General features: G+C 47.5%; 1 protein-coding gene across 1 annotated transcript in view; it reads left to right on the forward strand.

The window, feature by feature from the left end:
• The window catches only part of LOC137522821 (uncharacterized), a 158,413-nt gene that overhangs the window by 23,682 nt on the left and 107,016 nt on the right, over window positions 1-27,715 (forward strand). The window contains exon 3 of the mRNA XM_068242926.1: window positions 20,920-21,189. Coding sequence (XP_068099027.1) covers window positions 20,920-21,189 — 270 coding nt within the window. The remainder of the gene's footprint in view (window positions 1-20,919; window positions 21,190-27,715) is intronic.

Here is a 27,715-nt window from a genome sequence, read left to right on the forward strand (position 1 = left end):
ATCTATCAGTCTGGTAAAGGTTATAAAGCCATTTCTAAAGCTTTGGGACTCTAGCGAACCACAGTGAGAGCCATTATCCACAAATGGCAAAAACATGGAACAGTGATGAACCTTCCCAGGAGTGGCTGGCCGACCAAAATTACCCCAAGAGCGCAGAGAAAACTCATCCGAGAGGCCACAAAAGACCCCAGGACAACATCTAAAGAACTGCAGGCCTCACTTGCCTCAATTAAGGTCAGTGTTCACAACTCCACCATAAGAAAGAGACTGGGCAAAAACGGCCTGCATGGCAGATATCCAAGGCGCAAACCACTTTTAAGCAAAAAGAGCATTAAGGCTCGTCTCAATTTTGCTAAAAAAACATCTCAATGATTGCCAAGACTTGTGGGAAAATACCTTGTGGACCGCCGAGACAAAAGTTGAACTTTTTGGAGGGTGCGTGTCCTGTTAAATCTGTCGTAGAAGTAACACAGCATTTCAGCAAAAGAACATCATACCAACAGTAAAATATGGTGGTGGTAGTGTGATGGTCTGGGGTTGTTTTGCTGCTTCAGGACCTGGAAGGCTTGCTGTGATAGATGGAACCATGAATTCTACTGTCTACCAAAAAATCCTGAAGGAGAATGTCCGGCCATCTGTTCGTCAACTCAAGCTGAAGCGATCTTGGGTGCTGCAGCAGGACAATGACCCAAAAGACACTAGCAAATCCACCTCTGAATGGCTGAAGAAAAACAAAATGAAGACTTTGGAGTGGCCTAGTCAAAGCCCTGACCTGAATCCTATTGAGATGTTGTGGCATGACCTTAAAAAGGCAGTTCATGCTAGAAAACCCTCAAATAAAGCTGAATTACAACAATTCTGCAAAGATAAGTGGGCCAAAATTCCTCCAGAGCGCTGTAAAAGACTTGTTGCAAGTTATCGCAAACGCTTGATTGCAGTTATTGCTGCTAAGAGTGGCCCAACCAGTTATTAGGTTCAGGGGGCAATTTCTTTTTCACACAGGGCCATGTAGGTTTTGAGTTTTTTTTCTCACTAAATATTAAAAACCATCATTTAAAACTGCATTTTGTGTTCAATTAGGTTATCTTTAACTAATGGTTAACGGTTTTTGATGAGCAGAAACATTTAAGTGTGACAAACATGCAAAAGAATAAGAAATCAGGAAGGGGGCAAATAGTTTTTCACACCACTGTATACTTATTTATACTTATTTAGCTAGTTGGTTAGGGCACTGATGATGATGATCTTATGACTTCTTTAACATTTTTTGAAATGCTTTTTTTGCTTATTTCTTTTCTTATGTTCTCTGCCCATTTTTATATAATATATTATGGTTTTATACTCAGGCATGCTTGTACACAGTACTGTGTTGAAATTTACAGTTTAACTTTTAGTGCCTCTATATACCTAAGATCTCCAGAGCTATCAGGGGTTTGTTCTAGCCTACTGAATCCAACAGCCTACTCTTACTGCTTCCATTACTCTGCCAGCCTTAAAAAGGTCATGTACTGTATTTACTGCTATATAAGATGCACTTTTTCTCTCCAAAAATGGGGAGAAAAAGTCCCTGCGTCTTAAACGGCAAAGGAAGGGAATCCCCGACTTACGAATGACCGCTGATACGACCCGACAACCCACTGACTATGATGGATGAGGTAAGCCACTGCCGCTGCTCGCACAGGGGGCCCGGAGACACAAGGGGGAGGGAGGAGAGGCACAAAGGGAGAGCCAGCACAGCAGGGACACAGGAGGAGACCGAAGAAGACATGAGTGAGACTTGAGGGCACTTGGGGGGTGACAGGAGGACACTTCGGGGTGACAGGGGGACACATGGGGAGATGGGATGACACTTGGGGGAGACAGGAACACACTTGGGGGTAACAGGACACTTGGTGGGGGCAGGAGGACACTTGGGGGTGACAGGAGGACACTTGGATAGGAAGACACTTGGGGGAGGCAGGAGGACACTTGGGGGAGACAGCAGGAAATTTGGGGAGACAGGAGGACACGTGGGGAGACATGGAGGATACAGGAGGAGGCATGGGGACATAGGAGGACACATGAGGGACACAGGAGGACAGAATTTGGGGGAGGTCATGTACAAGATGCTCCTGAAATATGAATGCACCAGGTTTAGTTTATAATTTTTTTCGCTGGTTTTTGCCCTCTAAACCTAGGTGCGTCTTATATTCCGGAGCGTCTTATACAGCGGAAAATATGGTCAATTGCAGCCAAATGAGATCAATTTTGTTACTTCTATACTAGTATGGGCTGTTGGTTAGTGATGTTAAGAGTGCAATATTTTGCAAGCTATTCCATTTGTTTGCATTTTTTGCTGACTCATGACATCTGATGAGTTGTTTAACCCTTTGATACTAAATAATAAAAATGGTTTATAATGAAAAAAAAATGTTTTGAAAAGTCATTTGGAGTTCAGAGTGCTTGCTGTGACCTTCCTCAGTGGCAAATGTCCTTATAATCTTGATCCACTTGGGAGGGATTGATAGACCCCCTGAGTTGGGTGGAAACCTGCAAGATTTAAGCACTGAGATAGTCATATAAAATATGGGCGTCATTTCTACTGACTTGGATTTACCAGCTTTATTTTTGTGAAATCATAACCTGCTCATATTTCTGCACCTGCTTACATCAAGCACTAATAATTTAACTTATTCCATTTCAGAAAAATGAAATAATTAACCTCCCACATTTGCCAGAATTAATTACACAAATACACTTGTACTATGATTCATCTGTTACACTTTCCTGGGTATTTCAGTTCACTTTGCCCTTGAAATTAGCAATATATGATTGTCTCACTTTATGACACACCCACAGATTAGAGATGTCACGAACGGTTCGCCTGCGAATGGTTCCAGGCGAACTTTGGGTGGTTCGCGAACTTTTGCGGAAGTTTGATTCGCCCCATAATGCTCCATTAGGGTCAACTTTGACCCTCTACATCACAGTCAGCAGGCACATTGTAGCCAATCCGGCCCTGCCCCCCCCCCCTTATAAAAGGCAGGCTCCCCGGCCATGACACTCACTCGTGTGCCTGCAAATAGACAGACTAGGGAGAGCTGCTGCAGATTTTTTCTCATAGGGAAAGATTAGTTAGGCTCTTGGCTTGCTAGCTTGCTCCTGGCTGATTGTTATTGCTAAAATAGCACCGCTCACCCTCAACAGCTCTTTTGAGAGCTAATGTTTTCCTGATGTGTTTTTTTTTTGTGTTGCTCACTGACACTGTGCCAGCCAGGCCCTGCCTAACTATCTATACTGGGACACCTACCTATGCCTACCTAACTACTGGGGCACCTACTTACCTATACGGGGACACCTACCTACCTACCTATACTAGGGGACCTACCTATGCCTACCTACCTATACTGGGACTCCTACCTATACCTATTTACCTATACTGGGACTCCTACCTATGCCTAGCTAATTGCTGAGGCACCTACTTATGCCTACCTACCTATACTGGGACTCCTACCTATGCCTACCTACCTATACTGGGTCTCCTACCTATGCCTAGCTAACTACTGAGGCACCTACCTATGCCTACCTACCTATACTGGGACACCTACCTATGCCTAGCTAACTGCTGGGACACCTACTTATGCCTACCTACCTATACTGGGACTCCTACCTATGCCTACCTACCTATACTGGGACTCCTACCTATGCCTAGCTAACTACTGAGGCACCTACCTATGCCTACCTACCTATACTGGGACTCCTACCTATGCCTACCTACATACAAGAAGATAATAAGGTTGTTGCTTCATTGTGGACAGACCAAATTTGATCAGCTGGACAGTCACTGTTGTTCTATCATTGAGCTACCACTGCCCGGCAACCATATGGGCTGGAAAACCGCCATGGCCTGCATTCTGGCCATGTTGCGCACCAGTCCAGCACGGCCGTCACTACGCAAACAGCTGTTTGCGGTGCGTTACACAGTGAGTTTGGTGTGTCAGTGTGAAGCAGTACTCTAATTACACTCCCTGATTGATGTATACAAATGCAAGATGTTTGAAAGCACCTGCAATTTAGCATTCAATGTGATTTCTGCCCTTAAAACGCTGCTTTGCGTCAAATCCAGATTTTTCCCCGGTACTTTTGGTGTCTATCCCACTCCGCCACCTAGTGTGAGGATCCGCGCGGCTGCCTGCGCAGGCAGGCAGCCTTTTGACCACTGTTCAGGTCTGCATTCTGCAGGTCTCTGGAAGAGAGACCTTTTGTCAGTTGTGCAGCTTGCTGCTGAGGAATTTGCATACGTTTGTCATGCAGATTGCCTAGCCACATCCTTTGTAGGCTTGCTCTATAAAGAGCTATGTTTCCCAGAGTCCTTGGCTGGTCATAAGGGTTAGTTCCTGTGAAACACTCCGGAGAGTGTCAGCCTTGCTCATTGTTTGAAGATTAGCTTAGAATAATTCCTGGGACTGCACTAGGCAGGTTTCCCTAGTGCAGTTAGGATTGCTTATCTGTTTTGCTTGTCTGTTGCGATTGTCCTGTCCCAGCGGTGGTCGACAGGAAATCGTTCTGTGTGTCTGGGTGCTAACCTGAACAGCGGTTGTTACTGGTAGCCCCTTCTGTTCTGTCTTCCTGGATCGCACTAGCCTCTTGCGCTAGTGCTGTGGATCCTTCTGTTCTGTCTGCCTGGATCGCACTCGCATTTCGCTAGTGCTGTGGATCCTTCTGTTCTGTCTCCCTGGATCGCACTAGCCTCTTTCGCTAGTGCTGTGGATCCTATCTCTCGCTTGTTCCTGTTTTCGTGTGTCTGTCTTGTCTGCTACGAACGCTTGCTGGAGGCTCGGTGAGGTAACCGTTAAGCAAGCGCTCGCGTCCTCTGTTTCATGTTTGTCTGTCGGTGGTTAGTTAAGCGTGCTTGTCTCTGTTGTGCTTATCACGCGGAGACCGCGCATAAACGCGTGCACTGTTGCGAATGAGTGCGGTGTTCACGTTTAGCTAGCGTTTGTTATTTTCCTTATCTTCTCATTGTATGATTTGCTGTGCCTTTGCTACTCTCGTGCTCTGCCTTGCTGTAGCCTTGTGTCACCTCTGGCAACCGCCTCTCTCGTGATTGCGTTCCTGCTTCATATCTGCTGTTATGTGTGCACCGTTGCGGGTTGGCGACTAGTTTGGTGCACACACATACAATCTGTCCCTTTGCTCAATCTCATTCAGGGCTATCTTGCCCTGAGTTTCTTCCCTTCGTGCAATTCCTGTCTGGCGTGTGTGGTAGGGCAGAGGAGCTGTTCCTCTGCACTCCACAGCTCCACCTGCTGACAGGAATTTCCCTCTACAGGTGCATTGCAACTTTTGCTGGGTTCCCTCAAATTACACGCTTGTGGAGGATTTCCACGGTGTCAGCGCACGTCTTGTGCGCTGATAACGGAGGGAATTCCACAATCGTTACACCTAGGGGTCCAGGTGTTAGACCCCTTGAAACATGTTTTCCATCACTTTTCTGGCCAGCATAAGTGTTTCTAGTTTTCAAAGTTCGCCTCCCCATTGAAGTCTATTGCGGTTCGCGAACTTTTACGCGAACCGAACCTTCCGCGGGAGGCTCGCGACATCACTACCACCGATTTCAACTAGCCAAGGTGGGTATCAAAAGGGACTCATTGACAGCCTGTCTGCTGGCCAGGGGGTGAAATCCTTTGAGTTATCTCCAAACTTTCCTGAATTAGTCACTCTCCATCGCTCCCCATCACTCTGTGCCAACAACACCAGAACTGCTGTGACTGCTGCCGCTGCTCTCCTCCTCTGAATCTTGTACTGGAGCCCTGGCAAAACTCATACATAGTTTCCACCGGGGCGCCTCATACATCCTCTAGGACAGTGATGGCTAATCTTGGCACTCCAGCTGTGGTGGAACTATGAGTCCCATGAGGCAGTGTTGATCAGATACCTCATTATCCTATTCGAGTTTGGTCGAATTTGGATAGTAAACTATTCGAATTCACTCGAAGTTTGATATTCGAGTTAATCGAATATCCGATTCGACCTCGGATATCCGACGTCACTATCCGATTCTGTATTCGAGAAAAATATTTGAGATGGCCTTAAATAGCTTTTAAAACTTGTATTGGAGCTCAATGATGCATGAAACCCCCTTTTTTATGAAGAAAAACATCAAGTGATTATGTGGTGATGCAGTAGTAATAAAAAAGGTATCAAAAATAGTAAATTAACTTCATGAAAAGTGTTTGCATGAGAAGGTGTGTCCAAAATGGTTGTAAGTTGGAAGTCTTCATTTACGTCGTCTTCATCTTCTTCTTCTATATCTTCTTCTTCTTCTTCTTCTTCTTCTTCTTCTTCTTCTTCTTCTTCTTCTTCTTCTTCTTCTATATCTTCTTCTTCTTCTTCTTCTTCTTCTATATCTTCTTCTTCTATATCTTCTTCTTCTTCTTCTATATCTTCTTCTTTTTCTTCTTCTTCTATATCTTCTTCTTTTTCTTCTTCTTCTTCTATATCTTCTTCTTTTTCTTCTTCTTCCATATCTTCTTCTTCTTCTTCTTCATATTATGTGTCTTGGTTTTCCTTTCTTTTGTAATTTTTTTATTTTAATAACACCATAGTTATATTTGTGTTGATGGCATAATAGGTACTACTAGTGGCACATTGCAAGTCACAGCGCCTTTTTCTGTGTACCCTAGCGGTGGTAAAACACAGACATCAGCAGGAGGAGGAAGTAGTTGCAGCTATTGTAGTGTGGCAATAGCTGGTAGGAGAGTGGGTGGCAGCAGAAAGTAGTTCTTCTTCTGTTCTCCCTGGCAGTGGTACTAGCAGCACACAGACAGCAGAAGCTCAATGCAGCTACAGGAGGAGGAGTAGTGTGTGTCAGGCACTGTGATGTGACTGACATAATAGGCCCTGGTTCCTAGCGGTGGTTCCAGGGCCGTAAATGAACATTGAGGTTCCAGACAGCGGTCGTGAAGCCCACATTGTGTCCAATACACAATTGGGACAGCACAGTTTTCAACCCGGACACCTCTAAAATAATTACAATTTTTTTTTTCAAATGAATGCAGCTATTGTTGAGTGTAATAGCTGGTGGCGCATGGGCAGCAGCACCTTGTAATGTGTTCCCTGGCAGTGGAGAGGAGACACAGACAGCAGGAGGAAATATAACAGCAGGCAGCGTGAGGAGGTTAAGTGTGTGGCAGACTGTCATTTGGCAGCAGGCAGGAGGGCAGGCAGCGAGACATAGTAGGCCCTGGGTCCTAGCGGTGGTTCCAGGGCCGTAAATGAACAGCATGAGGTTCCAGACAGCGGTCGTGAAGCCCACATTGTGTCCAATACACAATTGGGACAGCACAGTTTTCAACCCGGACTCCTCTAAAATAATTACAATTTTTTTTTCAAATTAATGCAGCTATTGTTGAGCGTAATAGCTGGTGGTGCATGGGCAGCAGCACCTTGTAATGTGTTCCCTGGCAGTGGAAACATACAGACAGCAGGAGTAAATACAACAGCAGGCAGCGTGAGGAGGATGAGTGTGTGGCAGACTGGCAGCAGGCAGCAGGCAGGAGGGCAGGCAGCAAGACATAATAGGCCCTGGGTCCTAGCGGTGGTTCCAGGGCCGTAAATGAACAGCATGAGGTTCCAGACAGCGGTCGTGAAGCCCACATTGTGTCCAATACACAATTGGGACAGCACAGTTTTCAACCCAGACACCTCTAAATTAATTACACATTTTTTTTTCTTCAAATTAATGCAGCTATTGTTGAGCGTAATAGCTGGTGGTGCATGGGCAGCAGCACCTTGTAATGTGTTCCCTGGCAGTGGAAACATACAGACAGCAGGAGTAAATACAGCAGCAGATAGCGTGAGGAGGATGAGTGTGTGGCAGACTGGCAGCAGGCAGCAGGCAGGAGGGCAGGCAGCGAGACATAATAGGCCCTGGGTCCTAGCGGTGGTTCCAGGGCCGTAAATGAACGGCATGAGGTTCCAGACAGCGGTTGTGAAGCCCACATTACACAATTGGGACAGCACAGTTTTCAACCCGGACACCTCTAAATTAATTACAATTATTTTTTTATTTTTTTCAAATTGAATGCAGCTATTTTTGAGTGTTATAGCTGGTGGTGCATGGGCAGCAGCACCTTGTAATGTGTTCCCTGGCAGTGGAGACACAGACAGCAGGATGAAATACAACAGCAGCAGCAGCAGGTGTATGTGTGTGTGCCAGTCGTCACTTCATGTCCCCCTCTCGCCGACAACAGGGGCCATGAATTCGCCTTCCACCCAAGCCTGGTTCATTTTGAGAAATGTCAGTCTGTCCACAGACTTGTGAGACAGACGAAATCGCTTCTCAGTGACGACTCCACCGGCTGCACTGAAGCAACGCTCTGACAGTACGCTGGAAGGGGGGCAGGAGAGCACTTCCAGGGCGTACTGCGCAAGCTCGCTCCAGATCGGCAGGTGCTTGACCCAATACTCCATGGGATCAACAGGGGCCACACTGTCAAGCCCGCTGAAGGACCCCATGTAGTCAGCCACCATGCGGGTCAAGCGCTGCCTGTGACTGGAGAAGGATGCTGCTGCAGGCACCTCCTCTCTAGTCCTTGGCACTCTACACTCATGTAGAGCTCTTGGGTCAGAGACAGCAGGTCTGTGGTGCGCGTGCGCTTGCTGCTGGTGGATGCAGGCACCTGCTGCTGCCTCTGTGCTGGCTGGACAGTGGGGGTGGATGTCTGAGGGAAGGCTTCCTCCAAGCGCTCAACAAGGGACAGCTGCAAATCCCTCATTTGTTGCGCACGGTCTCCTCCTGCAGGCAGGAACTGGCTGAGCTTCCCCTTCAGACGTGGGTCCAGCATCATGCAGATCCAGATGTCCTCCCTCTTCTTCATCTGGATCACCCTTGGGTCCTTGCGCAGGCACCTCAGCATGTGCGCTGCCATTGGGAAGAGTCTGGCCACGTCTGCTGGCACATCATCGGCAGCCCCAGAGCCGACAGTGCTGTCCTCTTCCTCTGCCTCCTCCACCTCATCCTCTCTCCACCCCCGCACCAGTCCAGCTGCGCTCTGCTGCTCCCCCTCATCAGCAGCAAGGTCAGGGACCTCCACCAACTCCGAGCCCTCCTCCTCAGAGGTGGCCTGTGAAGCTGCCTGCAGCTCCTGCTGGTCCAAGGCTGCCGCTCCCTCTTCCAGCAGTGCATACAGGGCCCTGTCCAGCACATACATCATGGGCACCCACTCGCACACGATTGCATGGTCCCTGCTTACCATGTTGGTGGCCTGCAGGAAGGGTCCCAGCACTGAGCACAGCTGCTGCATGTGCCCCCAGTCCTCCGTGGAGATGATGGACGGGAGGTTGGTGGCGGCATGTCCAGTTGCAGTGATGGAGGCAACTGTTGCTCGTGCAACGTACTGGCTGACAGCCTGCCTCTGTTCAACCAGACGCTCCAACATCGCCAGGGTGGAGTTCCAGTGAGTTGGAACATCGAGCATGAGCCGGTGCTGTGGCAGGTGCAGCTCCTTCTGCACCTCTTCCAGGCTCGCTACGGCTGCAGGCGAGTGCCAGAAGTGACGCACAACCTTCCTTGCTCCCTCAAGGAGTCGGTCCATCTCCTGGTAGGTCCGCAGGAACTTTTGGACTACCAGGTTCAGGATGTGCGCCAGGCAGGGGATGTGGGTCAGGTCTCCCTTGTTGATGGCAGCAACAAGGTTTGCCCCATTGTCGGACACCACCTCTCCGACTCTGAGGCCTCTGGGGGTCAGCCAACTCCTCTCCTGCTCTCGGAGTTTGGCCAGGACATGGTTCGCCGTCAGTTTGGTCTTCCCCAGGCTGACCAATTGTAGCAGCGCTTGGCAGTGGCAGGGCTTCACGCTGCTGCTGAGGCGGGGGGTTTGGGCTGGTGTGCCGGAGGATGGAAGCGGATCAGAGGAACCTGCTGCAATTCCACTGACCCTGCATGGTGGCACCACCCACTGCGTTGTTGCTGCTGCTGCTCTGACAGTGCCCGATGCTGCTACCCCCTCCTCACCCCCTTCCACCAAGCTGACCCAATGCGCGGTGAAGGACAGATAGCGGCCTGTCCCAAACCGGCTGCTCCACGAGTCCATGGTGACGTGGACCCGTTGACCCACCGCGTGATCCATCCCTCTCCCGACATTGGCCATCACAGAACGGTGAAGTGCAGGGATGGCCGCGCGCGAAAAATAATGTCGGCTGGGGATTGGCCAATCGGGGGCTGCGCACATCAGGAGCGCACGCATGTCACTCCCCTCCTGCACAAGGGAATAAGGCAGGAGTTTGGGAGCACATGGCCCATGCCAGCAAGCCGTTCAGCTGACGCACGCGACGGCTGCTGGGAGGCAGAACCCTGACCACCCCCTGGAAGGTGTCGCTGAGCAGGGTCTGGCGGCGCCTTTTGCTGGCACGGGAATCACTGGAGGGAGCAGAGGAGGCCACTGAGGACTGGCTGCCAGAACAGGCCTCAGTGTCGGCGGCAGGAGTTGCAGAGGGAGGAGGAGCAGTGCGTCTCTGAAAAACTCCTGCTGGTGCTGCTGGAGGAGGTGGAGGAGGGCGGGTGGCTGCTGCCGACGGCTTTGCAGTGGTGGCGGGTCTGCCACTGCCACTGCCACTGCCAGCTTCCTTCAACTTCACAAACTCCTCATGCTCGTGAAAGTGTTTCCTTGCAAGATGGTTGACCAGAGAGGTGGTGCCAAACGCAGAGGGCTCCTTCCCTCTGCTGAGCTGCTTGCGGCACTGGTTGCAGGTGGCATACTTGCACTCCAAATATGGCAGGGTGAAAAAATTCCATATTGGGGAGGTGAAGTTGCCCCATTCGGCTGGAAGGTGCCGCTGCCGCTGGTCTCCCTGTGGTGGTTGGGGGGGGGGGGGGGGTTCTTGGTGCGGCTGGTGGTGGCACTGGCAGAACTCGTCTCCTGATCAGCACGCTGTCTGGCCTGCCCACTTGTGATCCTGCCCATGCCTGCGATGCTTATCCTTCTAGCAAGGCCCACAGACGCATCCTCCTCCTCCTCCTCAGAGCTGATGACATCCCCACTCCCAGGACCTGGCACACAGTCTCTGTCCTTCACCCTGTCATCCTCATCCTCCCCCTCCGCAAACATGTCCTGCTGGGATCCCTCAAACTCCCCTTCTGCATGCATGGGCGGATGGACAGTCACCACTGTCTGACTGTCCAAAGCATCATCCCCCAAAGTGCCCATCAGCATTCCTTCCTCCTCCAATTCTGCCGCAACAGCACTCCATAACCCCGCTGTGCTTGGGGATAAGAAGGTGCTGAGTGACAGGGTGCTGGTGTCGCCTGCTGGGGCTGGAGAACTGCACTCCTCCTCCTCCCCAGGCAGTGCTGGTCGGCTGCTGCTGCTCTTGCGAACAGGAGTGGTGGCGGGGGTGGAGGACTCGGTTCCAGAGCTAATGGTGGCCTGCTCATCCACCATCAGTTCCACCACAGCGTCTGCGTCCTCCTCAATAGGACGGCTACGACCTGGCGGTGGGAGGAACATCTGTGCCACACGCTGCTGCTGCTGCTGCTGTGTCTCTGCAGCATGACTCCCAGCTGTTGGGCGACCAAGGCGTCCACGGCCAGTGGCTAATGGCGGAATAGCCACTGGTGCAGACGCAGAACTGCGCATGGTGGTGGTGGCGCGGCTGCCACGCCCACGACCTCCTCTCTTGGCGATGCCCTTGCTGCCCCTGCCTAAACCGCGGCTGCCAGTGCCAGACATCGTATATTTTTAATATTATACAAATGAAAAACAAAAAACTTATGTATGTAAAGGCGGGTGGGACAAGTGGGGTACTTTAATGGGGTGGGACTGGTGGTGGTGGGTGTGTGAGGTGACGGACAGGTGTTGTACTCTACAGCAGAGATCGGTGTAGCGCCAACGAGAGAGTGCACAGTGCGCACACAAAGACCCTAGCTGACGCTGACTGACGGTGTCCCTATACACAGACTACAGTACAGTATAGTCAGCTAATACACAATAGAAGTAATATAAACAATAGGACGGTTGTAGCACTAATGAGAGGGTGCGGACAGCGCAGACGTGCACTGCGCACACAAAGACCCTAGGTAACGCGGTGACGGACGGTCCCTATACACAGACTAGAGTACACTACAGTACTACTAACTAAACAATAGAAGAATCTAGCTAAATAATACAACAGGTGTGACTAGATTACAGAGAGCAGATACAGCAGGACAGGTATAGCAGTAAAGCTGGGCCTTGCTAACTACAAAATACTATAGTACAATAATCTATCTAACACAGAAGTAGTAGGACAGGAGTAGAGTAGGACAGGTGAGAGCACAGGTAAGGTAGAGACTAGAGCACAGAGCAGGGCAGGCTGCCTTGCCTAGGCACAGGGCCTAGCTGCTGGCTGCCTAAAATACAATCTATCTACAATACAAAGCAATACAGTTGAATATCAAGTGTTGGAGTGTAAAAACGCTAGGTTTAGAACAATAGCAATGCACTTGCACACAGACAAAAAGCACTGGAGAAGTTCTCTCAGTACAATCAGTCAGTAAGTCGCAAGCAGGACGAGTGAGGCAAGATGGCGTCCGCTATTTACGTCTGCCGTGACGCTATCCGAGCTTGTGACGCTATCCGAGCTCGGATAGCTATAGGATATCTCCGGATAGCTGCTTGCTATCCGAGTGCGCTCGGATAGCACAGCCCGGGTAGCTAATACTATTCGAGCTCGGTATTCGAGCTCGAATAGTGAAAAAAGAGCTAGGATATCCGAGTACCTCGGATATCCTAGCTCAGATGAGCATCACTACCATGAGGCATTGCAATACTCTGACAGCTCTAAGTATAACTCGGGGAGGCAGAGGCATGATGGGATTTGTAGTTTTGTCACAGCTGGAGTGCCAAGGTTAGCCATCACTGCTCTAGGAGGACCAATGAAAATCATACTGAATCTCAATGATCAAATGAGTTTACACTATGACAAAATATTTTTTTGTGGCCAAGGCTGATACAGCTATTGTCAGCGCCGTCCTGCCCATGGCACCAAGTGACGCAGTTGCATCAGACTAGAGATGGCCCGAATGGTTCACCGGCGAACTTGTTCGCACAAACAACGGGGGTTTGCATTCGTGTCGAAACGCGAGCATATAGCGAGTTCAAACCACCCCCTATACTACATCATTGGGTTAAACTTTGACCCTCTACATCACAGTCAGCAGACACCTTACAGCCAATCAGGCTGCACTCCCTCCTGGACCCCCCCCCCCCTTATATAAGGCAGCCGCGTCGGACATTTTCTCACTCTGTCTGCTGCCTGCTTTAGTGAGAGAAGTGTGAGAGTGGGAGAGGTTGCTGCAGAGATAGGGAAAGCTTAGTTAGGAGGTCTTGTTAGCTTGCTCCTTGCTGATATTTGTTGCTGAAAAGCACCACAAAAAAAGCTCTTTTGAGAGCTAATCTTGTGATTTGTTTTTGTTTTTTGTGTGTGTGTGTGTGTGCCACTGACACTGCATATACAGCCCTGTCTGTCGCAGCTGGCCCTTGCTAATTTCTGTACTGTGCTAGGCCCAGCACAGTCAATGCATACCTTTCACTGCATCTGTGTGAATGCACATTGTATTATACCAGCAGTCAGTACCTTTCACTGCATCTGTGTGACTGCACACTGTTTTATATACCAGTCAGTGAATTTTCACTGCATCTGTGACTGCACATTGTATTATACCATTCACTGCATACCTTTCACTGCATCTATGTGACTGCACATTGTATTATACCAGACACTGCATACCTTTCACTGCATCTATGTGACTGCACACTATTTTATGTACCAGTCACTGCATACCAGTCACTGCATCTGTGTGACTGCACGCTGTTTTATATACCAGTCAGTGCATACCTTTTCACTGCATCTGTGTAATGGCACACTGTTCTATATACCAGTCAGTGCACACCTTTCACTGCACATTGTATTATACCAGCAGTCAGTGTATACCTTTCACTGCATCTGTGTGACTGCACATTGTATTATACCAGTCACTGCATACCTTTCACTGCATCTGTGTGACTGCACACTGTTTTTCTATACCAGTCAGTGCATACCTTTCACTGCATCTGTGACTGCACATTGTATTATACCAGTCACTGCATACCTTTCACTGCATCTGTGTGACTGCACACTGTATTATACCAGTCAGTGCATACCTTTCACTGCATCTGTGTGACTGCATATTGTGTTATACCAGTCACTGCATACCTTTCACTGCATCTGTGTGACTGCACACTGTTTTTTTATACCAGTCACTGCATACTTTTCACTGCATCTGTGCGACTGCACCCTGTTTTATATACCAGTCACTGCATACCTTTTCACTGCATCTGTGTGACTGCACATTGTATTATACGAGCAGTCAGTGTATACCTTTCACTGCATCTGTGTGACTGCACATTGTATTATACCAGTCACTGCATACCTTTCACTTGAATGAATGGCAGACATGCCCACCATAATAGATTCTCATTATAGGATTTCCAGTGTATTCGTCTCATCATTATACAGAAGTCAGCAGGGCCTCATTGTATTATACCAGCAGTCAGTGCATACCTTTCACTGCATCTGTGTGACTGCACATTGTATTATACCAGCAGTCAGTGCATACCTTTCACTGCATCTGTGTGACTGCACATTGTATTATACCAGCAGTCAGTGCATACCTTTCACTGCATCTGTGTGAATGTACATTGTATTTTACCAGCAGTCAGTGCATACCTTTCACTGCATCTGTGTGACTGCACATTGTATTATACCAGCAGGCAGTGCATACCTTTCACTGCATCTGTGTGGCTGCACACTGTATTATACCAGCAGTAAGTACCTTTCACTGCATCGGTGTGACTGCACATTGTATTATACCAGCAGTCAGTGTACACCTCACTTCAACCCCCCCCCCATATGGACAAAACAACAGGCACAGGCAGAGGAAGAGCCAGAGGCAGGCCACCCAGCAGGTCTGTTCGAGGTCATGCTGACGTGATTTCATGCGGCCCACCACCAAAGTACAGTGTTCAGAAGGAACGTGCCATCAACTCCCAAGATTGTTAGGACGTAGTTGACTATTTAACACAGAACATCTCATCTTCCTCAGATTCCGCATGGAACTGTGACATATCTTCCTCCTCCTGCTCTGATTCTGGCACCCCACTTAACACTCAGCCGGCAGCCACCAGCACTACTACTAGCACCACATCCGCTCCATTTGACAGTTCGCAGGAGTTATTTGGTGGGGAATTAACTGATTCACAGCCATTATTGTTAAAACAATATGAAGGCGCTAAGCATGTTACACCACCTCGTATGTCTGAGTTAGGCGTCAGTATGGACATAAGGTGTGAGGATGAAGAAGTACCTGTTGTTAGTGCAGTTTTGGAGGTGTCTGATACAAGCGAAGCTGTGGAGGATGAGTATGATGATGATGATGATGACGATGATACTGCCCTAGATGTCACATGGGTTCCCAATAGACGAGATAAACAGGGGGACAGTTCAGAGGGGGCGTCAGAGAGGAGTAGGAGGAGACGAGTTGCTGAAAGAAGCAGGGGGAGCTCGTCGTCAGAAACAGCTTGTGGAAGTGTTTGACAGCATGTATCGCCACCTATGGACAGCCAGCCAACATGCCAAGACCAAGACCTGCGTAGGGACAACTGCCTTACCAGGCACATGATGAAAAGCACAAACTGCAATGGGATAACCACCTGAGGAAAAGCAGCACACAAACACAAAGCTACCCTCCGCCTCCTCCTTCTCCTTCAGGTGCAGCATCTTCAGTCGCTTTATCCCTTTCACTTTCACAGCTACCCTCCTCCACTCCGCCTCTCACCTTGAGTGGTTCCTGCTCCTCTGCCCACAGGATCCAGGTGTCCATTAAGGAAGAAGCCAATGTCTGCCAGTCACCCCCTTGCCCGGCGTCTGACAGCTGGCTTGGCGGAACTATCAGCTCGCCAGCTGTTACCATACCATAACATACCATAAATTTGTGGTGATTAGGACACCGCAGTGGAAGATACCAGCCCGCAATTATTTTTCTAAAAAGGCGATACCCAAACTGTACAGTGAAGTTGAAAGGCAAGTGGTGTCATCTCTGGCACACAGCGTTGGGTCAAGTGTCCATCTGACCACGGATGCCTGGTCTGCAAAGCACGCTCAGGGCAGGTACATTACTTATACAGCCCATTGAGTCAGCCTGGTGACCGCTGGCGGCAAGCAGGGAGTACCTGGCTGTGCAGCGGACCTAGTTGTGACACCATGATGGCTTGCAGGCAGGCCTGCTGCCGCCTCCTCGCCTTCTCCTCCTACTCCTCCTGCTACATCCTCTTTGCTGTCGTCCTCCTCCTCCTCTACTGGTGCTGCGATCTCCTCTCCAACTACACACCCCCAGCTCCCCAGGGCCTCTGCTGCATGCCAGGTACAACGATGTCACACAATCTTGGACATGTCTTGCCTCAAAGCCGAGAGTCACACTGGAGCAGCTCTCCTGGCTGCTCTGAACAAACAGGTGGATCAATGGCTGACCCCGCACCAACTGGAGATTGACAACGTGGTGTATGACAACGGCAGCAATCTCATTTTGGCTTTCAGTTTGGGAAATTTGACACATGTACCCTGCATGGCACATTTGCTAAATCTAATAATCCAAAGATTTGTGTGTAAGTACCCAGGCTTAAAGGAGGTCCTGAAGCAGTCCAGGAAGGTGTGTGGGCATTTCAGGCGGTCCTACATGGTCATGGCACGCTTGGCCGATATTCAGCAGAGAAACAACTTGCCAGTGAGGCGCTTGATTTGCGATAGCCCGACTCGCTGGAATTCAACGCTCCTCATGTTTGACCACCTGCTACAACAGGAGAAAGCCGTCAATGGCTATCTGTACAGCTACGCTCAAAGGTCATGCTCTGGGGAGCTGGGCATTTTCTGGCGAAATTACACTCATGCTTAATGCCTGCAGGCTCATGCGTCCGTTTGAGGAGGTGAAAAACCTGGTGAGTCGCAGTGAAGGCGCCATCAGTGACTTGATCCCATATGCTTTCTTCCTGGAGCGTGCTGTGCATAGAGTGGTGGATCAAGCTGTAGAGGAGCGTGAACATGAAGAGGAGGAAGAGTTGTTGGAAACATCACGACCAGAACCAGATTTGTCATCAACACTTGCGGCAGCACAGAGGAGGGGGGAGGAGGAGTCGTCTGGGGAAGAGGAGTAAGATGAGGAAGGTGTTTTTTTTTAGGAGAAGACGGAAGAACAACTGCAGCAGGCATCGCAGGGGGCTTGTGCTGCTCACCTTTCCTGTGGTATTGTTCGTGGCTGGAGGGAGGAGGAGAACTTACCTGATATCACTGAGGAAGAGCAGGAGGAGATGGATAGTATGTCGGCATCCGACTTTGTGCAGATGAGGTCTTTCACGCTGTCTAGCCTGTCGAGTAACCCCCGTATAAAAAAACTCAAGGGGAATGACCAGTACTAGGTGGCAACACTACTGGACCCTCAGTATAAGCACAAAGTGGTGGAGATGTTACCAAATCACCAGAAGGCAGAAAGGATGCAGCACTTGCACAACAAGCTTGCAAGTATGCTTTACAGTGTGTTTAAGGTTGATATCACAGCACAACGGACTAAAGGTGCCACTGCCAGTAAACTTCCTCCTCCTCCCATGTCCACGCAGGCAAGGACAGGATGCTCTAGCGATCTCATGGTGATGTCGGATATGCGGACATTCTTTAGTCCAACGACTCGCCTTAGCCCTTCTGGATCCACCCTCCACCAATGCCTCGACCAGCAGGTAGCCGACTACCTGGCTTTAAGTGCGGATATAGACACTCTGAGCAGCGATGAACCCTTGGACTACTGGGTGCGCAGGCTTGACCTTTGGCCAGAGCTGTCACAATTTGCTATTCAACTTCTGGCTTGCCCTGCCTCATGCGTCCTGTCAGAAAAGACCTTCAGCGCAGCTGGAGGCATTGTCACTGAGAAGAGAAGTCGCCTAGGTCAAAAAAGTGTTCAGTACCTCACCTTTATCAAAATGAATGAGGCATGGATCCCGGAGAGCTACTGCCTGCGCGAAGACTAAGTCAGCCCCCACACAGTATCTCTGCCTGCACGCCGTGTGACTGCCTGCCCCAAGACTAAGTCAGTCCCCATACAGCACCTCTGCCAGCAAGCCGCTTGACTGCCTTCTCCGCCACCGCCAACAGGGTCCAGGACGCCAGGTGGGTTGCAGAATTTTTAAGGCTAGCAGCGGCTGCTAACAAAAACAATAATAATTTTTCTGGTGCGTGTACATGCCTGCCTAATTTTTCTGGCTGCACTGCGGCAACGGCTGCAACGACAAAGCAAAAGGCATGTACATGTGTCAATTCCCCTTCGTGATCGTTACCTTGCTGCGGTGAAGGGGCTTACGTATCACAATGAAGCAATGACCGGCTATATAAGTGTGTTGGGGGGCACACCTGACCCAAGATAATAAGGTCGTTGCTTCATTGTGGACAGACCAAATTCGATCAGCTGTACAGTCACTGTTGTTCTGTCATTGAGCTACCACAGCCCGTCCATATGGGCTTGAAAACCATCATCGCCTGCACTCTCGCCATCGTGCACACCAGTCCAGAATGGCCATCACTACACAAACAGCTGTTTGCGGTGCATTACACAGTGAGTTTGGTCTGTCAGTGTGAAGCAGTACACTACTACCTGCTGATCCATGTCTACACACGCAAGATGTTTTCAAGCACTTTATGGCTCCAATTTAGGAATGCAATGTGATTTCTGCCCTTAAAACCCTGCTCTGCGTCAAATCCGTACTTTTCCCCAGAACTTTTGGCATGTATCCCACTCCGCCATGCCCCACTCCAGGTGTTAGTTACTTTTGTGGCCAGAAACAGTGTTTGTAGTTTTTAAAGTTCGTCTGCCCATTGAAGTCTATTGCAGTTCGCACGAACTCGAACTTTTGCGGAAGTTCGCGTTTGAGGTTCGCAAACCCAAAATTGGGGGTTCGAGCCATCTTTACATCAGACGGAACGGGCACTGGAATGGCATCTTGCCTGTCTCCCTCCCACCATGCAGCTGCCGATCATCTTACCTTCTCGGCAACTGCTTCCTCTGTAACAATCCCCATCTTCCTGGCATGCCACCACTACACAGACCTCAGATCAGAGCGACCTGCTGCACAGCTGTGACAGGACAGCGACTCACCTATCAGCGTGCTGATAGGCGAGCCACTCTCCTGTCACGGTGTGATATATGCTGCTTCACTGCTTTGCTGCTTCACTTATTGAATAATTTGCTTCATTTGCATGTTCTGTATGACCCAACATTCAAGTGATATACTGAGGGCCAATGCTGCACTGACCTGCTGTTAAACTGTGAATGGATGCGATACATGCTGCTTCACTTGCTGAATAACCTGCTTCATGATTTGCAGATTTTGGGCTTGATTCAATAAACCGTGCTAACTCACAGCGCGGCCGCGCTAGCGTATTTTCACGCAATTGCGAATTTCCACTTGCAATCACGAATTTGCACACAAAAAATATATGATTGTGCACAAAATTTGCGATTGCACATGAAAACGCTAGCGCGGCCATGCTATAAGTTAGTACGGTTTAGTGAATCAAGCCCTTTGTGTGATCGAACATTCAAGTGATGTATCGAGGACAAATGCTGCACTGATCTGCTATTAAATTGTGAGCGGATGTCTTCCCAATATAGGTTGCAACCTTTCAAGCAAATGGCCATTCATTGATCAATCACTGCTATACCTGTTCTACTCAAACAAGGCCTTGAGATTTTGCAATTGCACCTTTTCCTTGTGATATGGTGTGCCTGTTCTGGTGTGAATGAAGGGTTTTTTTTTCAGGAGGGAAGATGAAGACATGTGCTGTAGGGGTGGGGATCAGGATATATGGCTGAGCAATTTTTAAATGATTTTTTAATAAATACAATGGCCTCAATTCACTAAGCTTTATCAAACACTTTATCAAATGTTTGATAATTTACCTCATGGGTAAACACTAATTTTAAATTCAAGAAGGTGGTGTAGATTTATTGAACGTTTTATCGATAAAACATTTGATAAATATATAACACCTTAGTGAATTCAGAATTAGATTTTACCCATGAGATAAATTATCAAACGTTTGATAAAGTGTTTGCTAAAGCTTAGTGAAATGAGGCCAATGTATATAGTTTTTCATTAATATTGATCTTTTGTGGATTATTAGTGTGCGCCATCTACTGTTCATTTTTTCCTTCCTAAATGGTTTTCCTATACCTGGCTACCTACCTATACTGAGGGTGTTTTTATTTATTTTCTTGGTTGTTGGTTGAACATGATGGACGTGCATGTCTTTTTTTTCAACCAAAATAGTATTATATCAAAATCAAGAGTGAAATAGCATTACATAAAGCATTTGGTAAAGTGCAACAGAAAAATGGTCAGTCTTATTTAACTAGTCAGCAGTGAAAACATATACTTTTTTATATTTTTTTTCTTTTTTTTACTATTAAAGTTTATTAAACAAGAGTAGAAAACTGTACAGATACTAATCATACATATCAGCACAATTCAAAAAGCATAATATCAGTACATCATAGCTTCTTCTTCTGAAAAATTCTACTGAGCTCTTGCCACTCCCAATTGTGTTTTACTGAAAAAAAATTGAAATTCAATCAGATTTCTTGCTGAGATAAAAAAAAAAAAAAAAACTTTTGTTTTATTTGTGCAACCAATCATTTTTTTTAATCAAATTGATGAAATATTGGAGCTTTTCATTGTATTATGTTTGGTCACTTTAAGGCCTTATTCACACTCACAATCTAGAACATACAAACGGAACAGTTAAAAAAACATACATTTTGTATAACATTTGTGCAACCTGCGATGTAATTTGTTAAACTGGATTTTTTTTTCTCTTGATCAGGATACAAACCTCGAATTTTTGCCATTCCCAGCAGAGTGGTGAAAAGAGGAGATGGAGTGACAATCCAGTGTGAAAGTGATTACCGTGGCGTATTCCGCATACGGAAAAAAAATGACGGTAGCTGGTATAAAGACAGCAATCATGACATTGAAACAGCAAATTTTAATCTCACGGCTGGAGAAATTTCCAATGATATGACTTTATACTGTATGCAGCATTACAATAATCGTTGGCTTGAAGACAGTGACAGTATCACATTAAAGATAATTGGTAAGTACCTGTTGAAAACTGGCCAGTGAGCCAGAGCCAGATATTTACTGACTGCAGATGTGATGTTTCCATCTCCAGCTTGAGGCGAACCACAAATGTCACCATCATCATAGTGCTAACTGCCAAGCTATCCTGTTTTAAAATTTCAACTCTTTCTGCTAAACTGTAATGATTGTTCATTGAAATTGTATTGTTAATGAGCATCTTTAGCAAGGTCAAACAAGATCAACCTCGTCAGGATTCAATGAAAAAATATTCATTTCCTGCACATCTCCCCTGTGAACCGTTATTCCAGGCAATAAGCTCAAACCTGTGGACTAAGCAGCCAGACCTTCAAAAACCTACACTGCTGACAGAGGCTGACTTTGATGGACACATCATATTTTATACTAGCTGATGACCCGGCATTGCCCGGGTATGTGTTTGGCTGCTGTTGGCTCTGCCCACTTTTTCTAACCCTAAAGGGTCCTTTTACACTTATTGCATTTATATGCGTTAGTGTGTGTTAGTATGCGTTGGTATGCGTTTTGTTCCCCTTGTCGTCTTATTGTGCTTTGTAAAGCGCTGCGGAATATGTTGGCGCTATATAAATAAAAAATAATAATAATAATAATAATAAATATATTTCCATTAAACAGTGTATAGTGGGAACTGAGCCATAGGAAAACATGGACATTACTTTGAAAATCCGTTTTGTTTTGTTTTTCAGTTATAACTGAGAGCAACTGATTAAGGGCCTGTTTCCACTACACACGGATTCTGGATGCAGAAAAACTGACTCCAATGAATGCCTATGGACCTGTTTCCACTAAAGGCAAGTTTTCCGATGCAGATTTCCCATAGACATTCATTGGAGTCAGTTTTCTGCAACCATAATCTATGTGTAGTGGAAATAGACCCTAAGGGCTCGATTCACAAAGCGGTGCTAACCCAGTTAGAGACTTTAGGCGTGATAACCATTGCACCACGCTGGTGAAAAGCCAGTTTAGGTGTGATAAGTTTAGGCGTGATAAGTTTAGGCGTGATAAGTTTAGATACGTTTAGATCGCGCACAAAGTCCCGCACGCAAAACAGCGCCATTAAACTCTATGCAAAGTGCACAAAACTTTTGATCAGCTGTGCACTGCGGTGCTAACCCAGTTGGTGCTTAAACTTATCACGCCTAAACTTATCACGCCTAAACTTATCATGCCTAAACTTATCACACCTAAACTTATCACACCTAAACTTATCATGCCTAAACTGAGTTTAGGCGTGATAAAGGGCTTTTCACCACCAGCATGCTAGTAACTGTTAGCACCGCTTTGTGAATCAGGCCCTAAGTGTAAGGGGCCTCACACACGAATGCTTATTGACCAAGTTTGTGAGCTTTGGAGTCCTTGCCATCAATCATTTGTATTATCACAGTGAAATGAAACAAATCTGATGGCTGTTTGTGGCTCTGCCCCCTTTTCTGAATTTGAACCCCAGTGACCAACTGTACCAGGTTTGAGGCTTGTGCCATTAACAGTGCAAGAATCGCAGCAATTTTAATATCCCCTTGAAAATCAACAGGCAAATTTTGATTGGCTTTTTAGGCTCCACCTACTTTTCTGAATATTAATCCCAGTCACCCAGTAACCAACTGTCCAAAGTTTGAGAACCCTGCCGTTAATAGTGAAGAAGGGCTGCAGTTTACATTTTCCCAGGGAAATCTGTTTTTGACTCCACCCGCTATTTGTAACCTTGACACACGGTCACTCAATGACCAAGTTTGTGAGCTTTTGGGTTCCTGGCATCAAAATTGTGTGAATGGAAGCAGTTTATCCAGCAAAGAAATCTGATTGGCTGTTTTTGGCCCCACCCCTTTAGTGAATTTAAACCCCAGTCACTTAATGACCGACTGTAGCAGGTTTGAGGCCTCTGCCATTAACAGTGTAAGAATGGCAGCAGTTTAAATATTCCCCTTGAAAATCAATAGGTGAATTTTGATTGGCTGATGTAGGCTCCACCAACTTTTCTGAATATTAATTCCTGTCACCCAGTGACCAACTTTGTCACGTTTGAGGCCTCTGCCATTAACAGTGTAAGAATGGCTGCAGTTTATATTTTCCCATGTAAAAAGTTGACTGTTTTTGGTTCCGCCCAGTGTTTCTAACCTTGACATACAGTCACTCAATGACCAAGTTTATGAGTTTTGGGGTCCTTAGCATCAATAAGTTTAATCAATAATAATCAATGGCATCAATAATAATTTTCCCTTTTAAATTAAACAAATTTGATTGGCTGTTTGTGGTCCGCCTCCTTTTCAGAATTTAAACCCCAGTCTCCCAGTGACTGACTGTACCTTATTTGAGGCCTTTGTCATTAGGAGTGTAATGCTGGGAATACACGGCTCGATTCTGAGCCATTTAGATGGCTCCATAGATAATTTCCGACATGTCCGATCTGCAAGCCCGATTGTTTCACCGCTCGATTCTGCATTGGGGACATTGGAAAAAGATAAGAAAAACGAGTGGAAGATAAGAGAATTGCCCGTGGAATTGAGCGGCAAAAACGGTTGGGCGCAGAATCTAGCACCAGAATCGACCCGTGTATTCCCAGCATAAGAATGGCAGCAATGTAACTATTACCCTTGAAAATCAAAAGGTGAATTTTGATTGGCTGTTATAGGCTCCACTTGGTTTCCTGAATATTAATCCCACCAGTCATCCAATGACCAACTGTGTCAAGTTTGAGAACTCTGCCAATAACAAAATGGTTGAAATCTTACAAATCTGAACAGTTTTTGGCTCCACCCCCTTTAATGATTTTGGATCCCAGTCACCCAATGACTGACTGTATCAGGTTTGAGTCCTCTGCCATTAACAGTGTTCGAATGGTAGCAATGTAAATATTCCCAGTCAAAATCAATAGGTGAATTTTGATTGGCTGTTTTAGGCTCCACCCACTTTTCTGAATATTAATCCCTGTCACCCAGTGGTCAACTGTGTCAAGTTTGAGAATGCTGCCGTTAACAGTTTAAGAATGGTTGCAGTTTATATTTTCCCATGTATAAAATGTAGTTGGCGCCGCCCACTTTTTCTAACCTTGACATACAGTCACTCAATTACTAAGTTTATAAGCTTTGGGGTCCTTGGTATCAATAATTTGTATATTCCCATTGAAATTAAACAAATCTGATTGGCTGTTTGGGTCACCTCCCCCTTTCTGAATTTGAACCCCAGTCACCCAGTGACCATCTCTACCAGGTTTGAGGCATCTGCTATTAACAGTGTAAGAATGGCAGCAATTTAAATATTCCAACTGAAAATCAACAGGTGAATTGTTATTGGCTGTTGTAGGCTCCATCCATTTTCCTGAATATTAACCACTTCCCTACCCTAGGGGTTTTCCCCTAAAAAAACCAAGCAATTTTCTACATTTCACATGCCTCCCATTCATTAGCCAATAACTTTATCAGTACTTATCACCCATAAATGATCTATACGTTGTTTTTTTTTGCCACCAATTATGCTTTCTTTGGTATTTTATTTTGCCTGCATTTTAAAGGAAATAATACGAAAAAAAATGAAAAAGTCATTATTTCTCAGGTTTCAACCCTTACAGTTTGAAAATAAAGTGTTTCTGTAGATCAAGCCCACACATTTTATTTGCCCATGTACCCTTTTTGTTTTAACATTTTATGTTCCTAGTACAATGTATAGCGATAATATATTATTTGTAAATAAAGGTGTATTTTTTTTTCGCATTGTTCTTTATCAGTAATTACAAGTAGTGTTGATCGAACAGTGTTCGCCACTGTTCGGGATTCGGCAAATTTTGTGGTGTTCGAGTTCACAGTGAACACCATCCGAACACCTCAGTGTCTGTGATGGATGCTCGGCCACGTGGCTCGAACTTGTCCTTGGACGAACGTTCGGCCGAACGTGGCCGTACATTCGGTCGAACGCGCGTCTCGCGCTGTGATTGGCCGAGCGGGTCACGTGTTCGGGTGCATAAATACCCGAACGCACGTGATCGACGCCATTTGCTTTGGGGTTTAGCTTTGGGTAGGTAGGGAGTTTAGCGTAGCATACTGTCTGCCAGTGCCAGCCACAGGGCCCCAGCCTCCAGCCTTACCGCTGCTCGCCAGGCCAGCCACAGTGCCCCAGCCTCACGCTGACAGCAGCACCCACAGACATACCTCCCAACATTTTAATGGGAGAAAACGGGACACTTAGGCCACACCCCTGGCCACACCCTCAACCCCCTAGTCATGCCCACCCCACAAAAAAAAGTTTTTTTGTACAATAATTGTTAATTACTCCCGAAAGGGAGTGAGGGTGCCAGTGGGTGGGGAGGAGGGTGAGGGTGGCCGTGGGTGGGCAGAGAGAGGGGGGGGGAAACGATCAAGGCACCAGCCCGGGATGCGGCATGGATGGCCGCCGCCCGCCGCCATTACACTTCTCCCTCCTAATATGCCCCCCAGAGGGAGAAGTGTAATGGCGGCGGGCGGCGGCCATCCATGCCACATCCTGGGCTGGTGCCTCGATCGTTTTTTTCCCCTCTCTCCCCAGCGGCCGGGACCTGGGGGGGGCAGCGTGGAAGAGCGGGACGGCCCCCGAAATCGGGACCGTCCCGATGAAAACGGGGCGGTTATGGGCCCTGCCCACAGAGCCTCACTGCTAGCCAGGCCAGCCACAGGGCCCCAGCCTCACCGCTGACAGCAGCACCCACAGGGCCTCACTGCCAGCCAGGCCAGCCACAGGGCCCCAGCCTCACCGCTGACAGCAGCACTCACAGGGCCTCACTGCCAGCCAGGCCAGCCACAGGGCCCCAGTCTCACCGCTGACAGCAGCTGCAGCACCCACAGGGCTGTTAAAAATCCACACGTATTTTCAGTGACTTTTGTAGCATATTGTTTATTAAAAAAACACTTTCAGTGCCGCCAAGTGGGATCACTTGCGTATCACCGATCCACAAATATATTCAGTGACTTTTGCTGAGTATTGTTTATTAAAAAACACTTTCAGTGCCGCCAAGTGGGATCACTTGCGTACCACCGATCCACAAATATATTCAGTGACTTTTGCTGAGTATTGTTTATTAAAAAAACACTTTCAGTGCCGCCAAGTGGGATCACTTGCGTACCACCGATCCACACGTATATATTCAGTGACTTTTGCTGAGTATTGTTTATTAAAAAAACACTTTCAGTGCCGCCAACGCCAAGTGGGATCACTTGCGTACCACCGATTCACACGTATATATTCAGTGACTTTTGCTGAGTATTATTTATTAAAAAAAAACTTTCAATGCTGCCAAATGGGATCACTTGCGTACCACTGATCCACACGTATATACAGTAACTTTTGCTGAGTATTGTTTATTAAAAAACAACTTTCAGTGCCGCCAAGTGGGATCACTTGCGTACCACCGATCCACAAATATATTCAGTGACTTTTGCTGAGTACTGTTTATTAAAAAAACACTTTCAGTGCCGCCAAGTGGGATCACTTGCGTACCACCGATCCACACGTATATTCAGTGACTTTTGCTGAATATTTTTTATTAAAAAATATTTCATCTTTGTGACAAGTACTACTAACGACTAAGTAACGACTACTATCGTCCAGCAGCGGGTTAAGCACCAGCCCATCCTTGTCAGGCATGAGGTCCTCTGCCAGTTATATGGAGCCAGTGGGCACAAAGGTGACACAACCAGCAGCTACAACAGGCACACAACAACCAAATACAGAGTCTGAACAATTCTTGTACGACACACTGGGCTATTCGGAGGAACTATTCGCACCCGCACAAACTGCCATCTGTGAAAGGTCAATGGAACAGCCACAAATCTTGTGCCCGGACTCACAGGCAGTGGATGATGAAAATGCACCAATCACTGAAAGGCAAAGTGAGGACAAAGACACCCAAATCCCAGAGCAATGTGCGCAGCAATTGGAATGGCAGAACGGCTGCGCAGAACATGAACAACAGATGGGATTGAGGTTCGCAGAGGTTGTTCTGATGAGCTCTACTCCACCGCACACACATGAGGACGACTCGGAGATGGAAGAGGAGGTTTTGGACGATGATCGCACAGACCCGGATTGGCCACCAGCAGCACGTGGCCGTCGGGATACAGATGGTCAGCTGAAGAACCTATTGCATCAAGAGTTCAGTTCATGCTAGGCTGCATGGCTCAGTTCATTCTAGGCTGCATTGAACGTGACCCGCACATTGTCAGAATTCTGGCCGACGTGGATTACTGGGTTCAGGGTCGGACTGGGCCACAGTAGTACAGTTTTTTCCCTCGGTGGGCCCCCCCTCCAAGTCTCTGGTGGGCCCCCTCCTTGCCTGACAGAGTTTCAATTGCTGCCTGCAGCACAAAAATTCTCTTCTCAGTGCTGTAATCACTCATGCTGAGAGCAGTGGCGTAACTAAGGAGCTGTAGGCCTCGATGCAAATTTTACAATAAGGCCCCCCAAGCACGCTATACATAACAATTGATACGATGCACCAAAACCTGCCAATGGCAACTGCAGTGTCAGAGGTGCAAGAA

Source organism: Hyperolius riggenbachi, chromosome 6, assembly GCF_040937935.1.
Source record: "Hyperolius riggenbachi isolate aHypRig1 chromosome 6, aHypRig1.pri, whole genome shotgun sequence".
NCBI lineage: Eukaryota > Metazoa > Chordata > Amphibia > Anura > Hyperoliidae > Hyperolius > Hyperolius riggenbachi.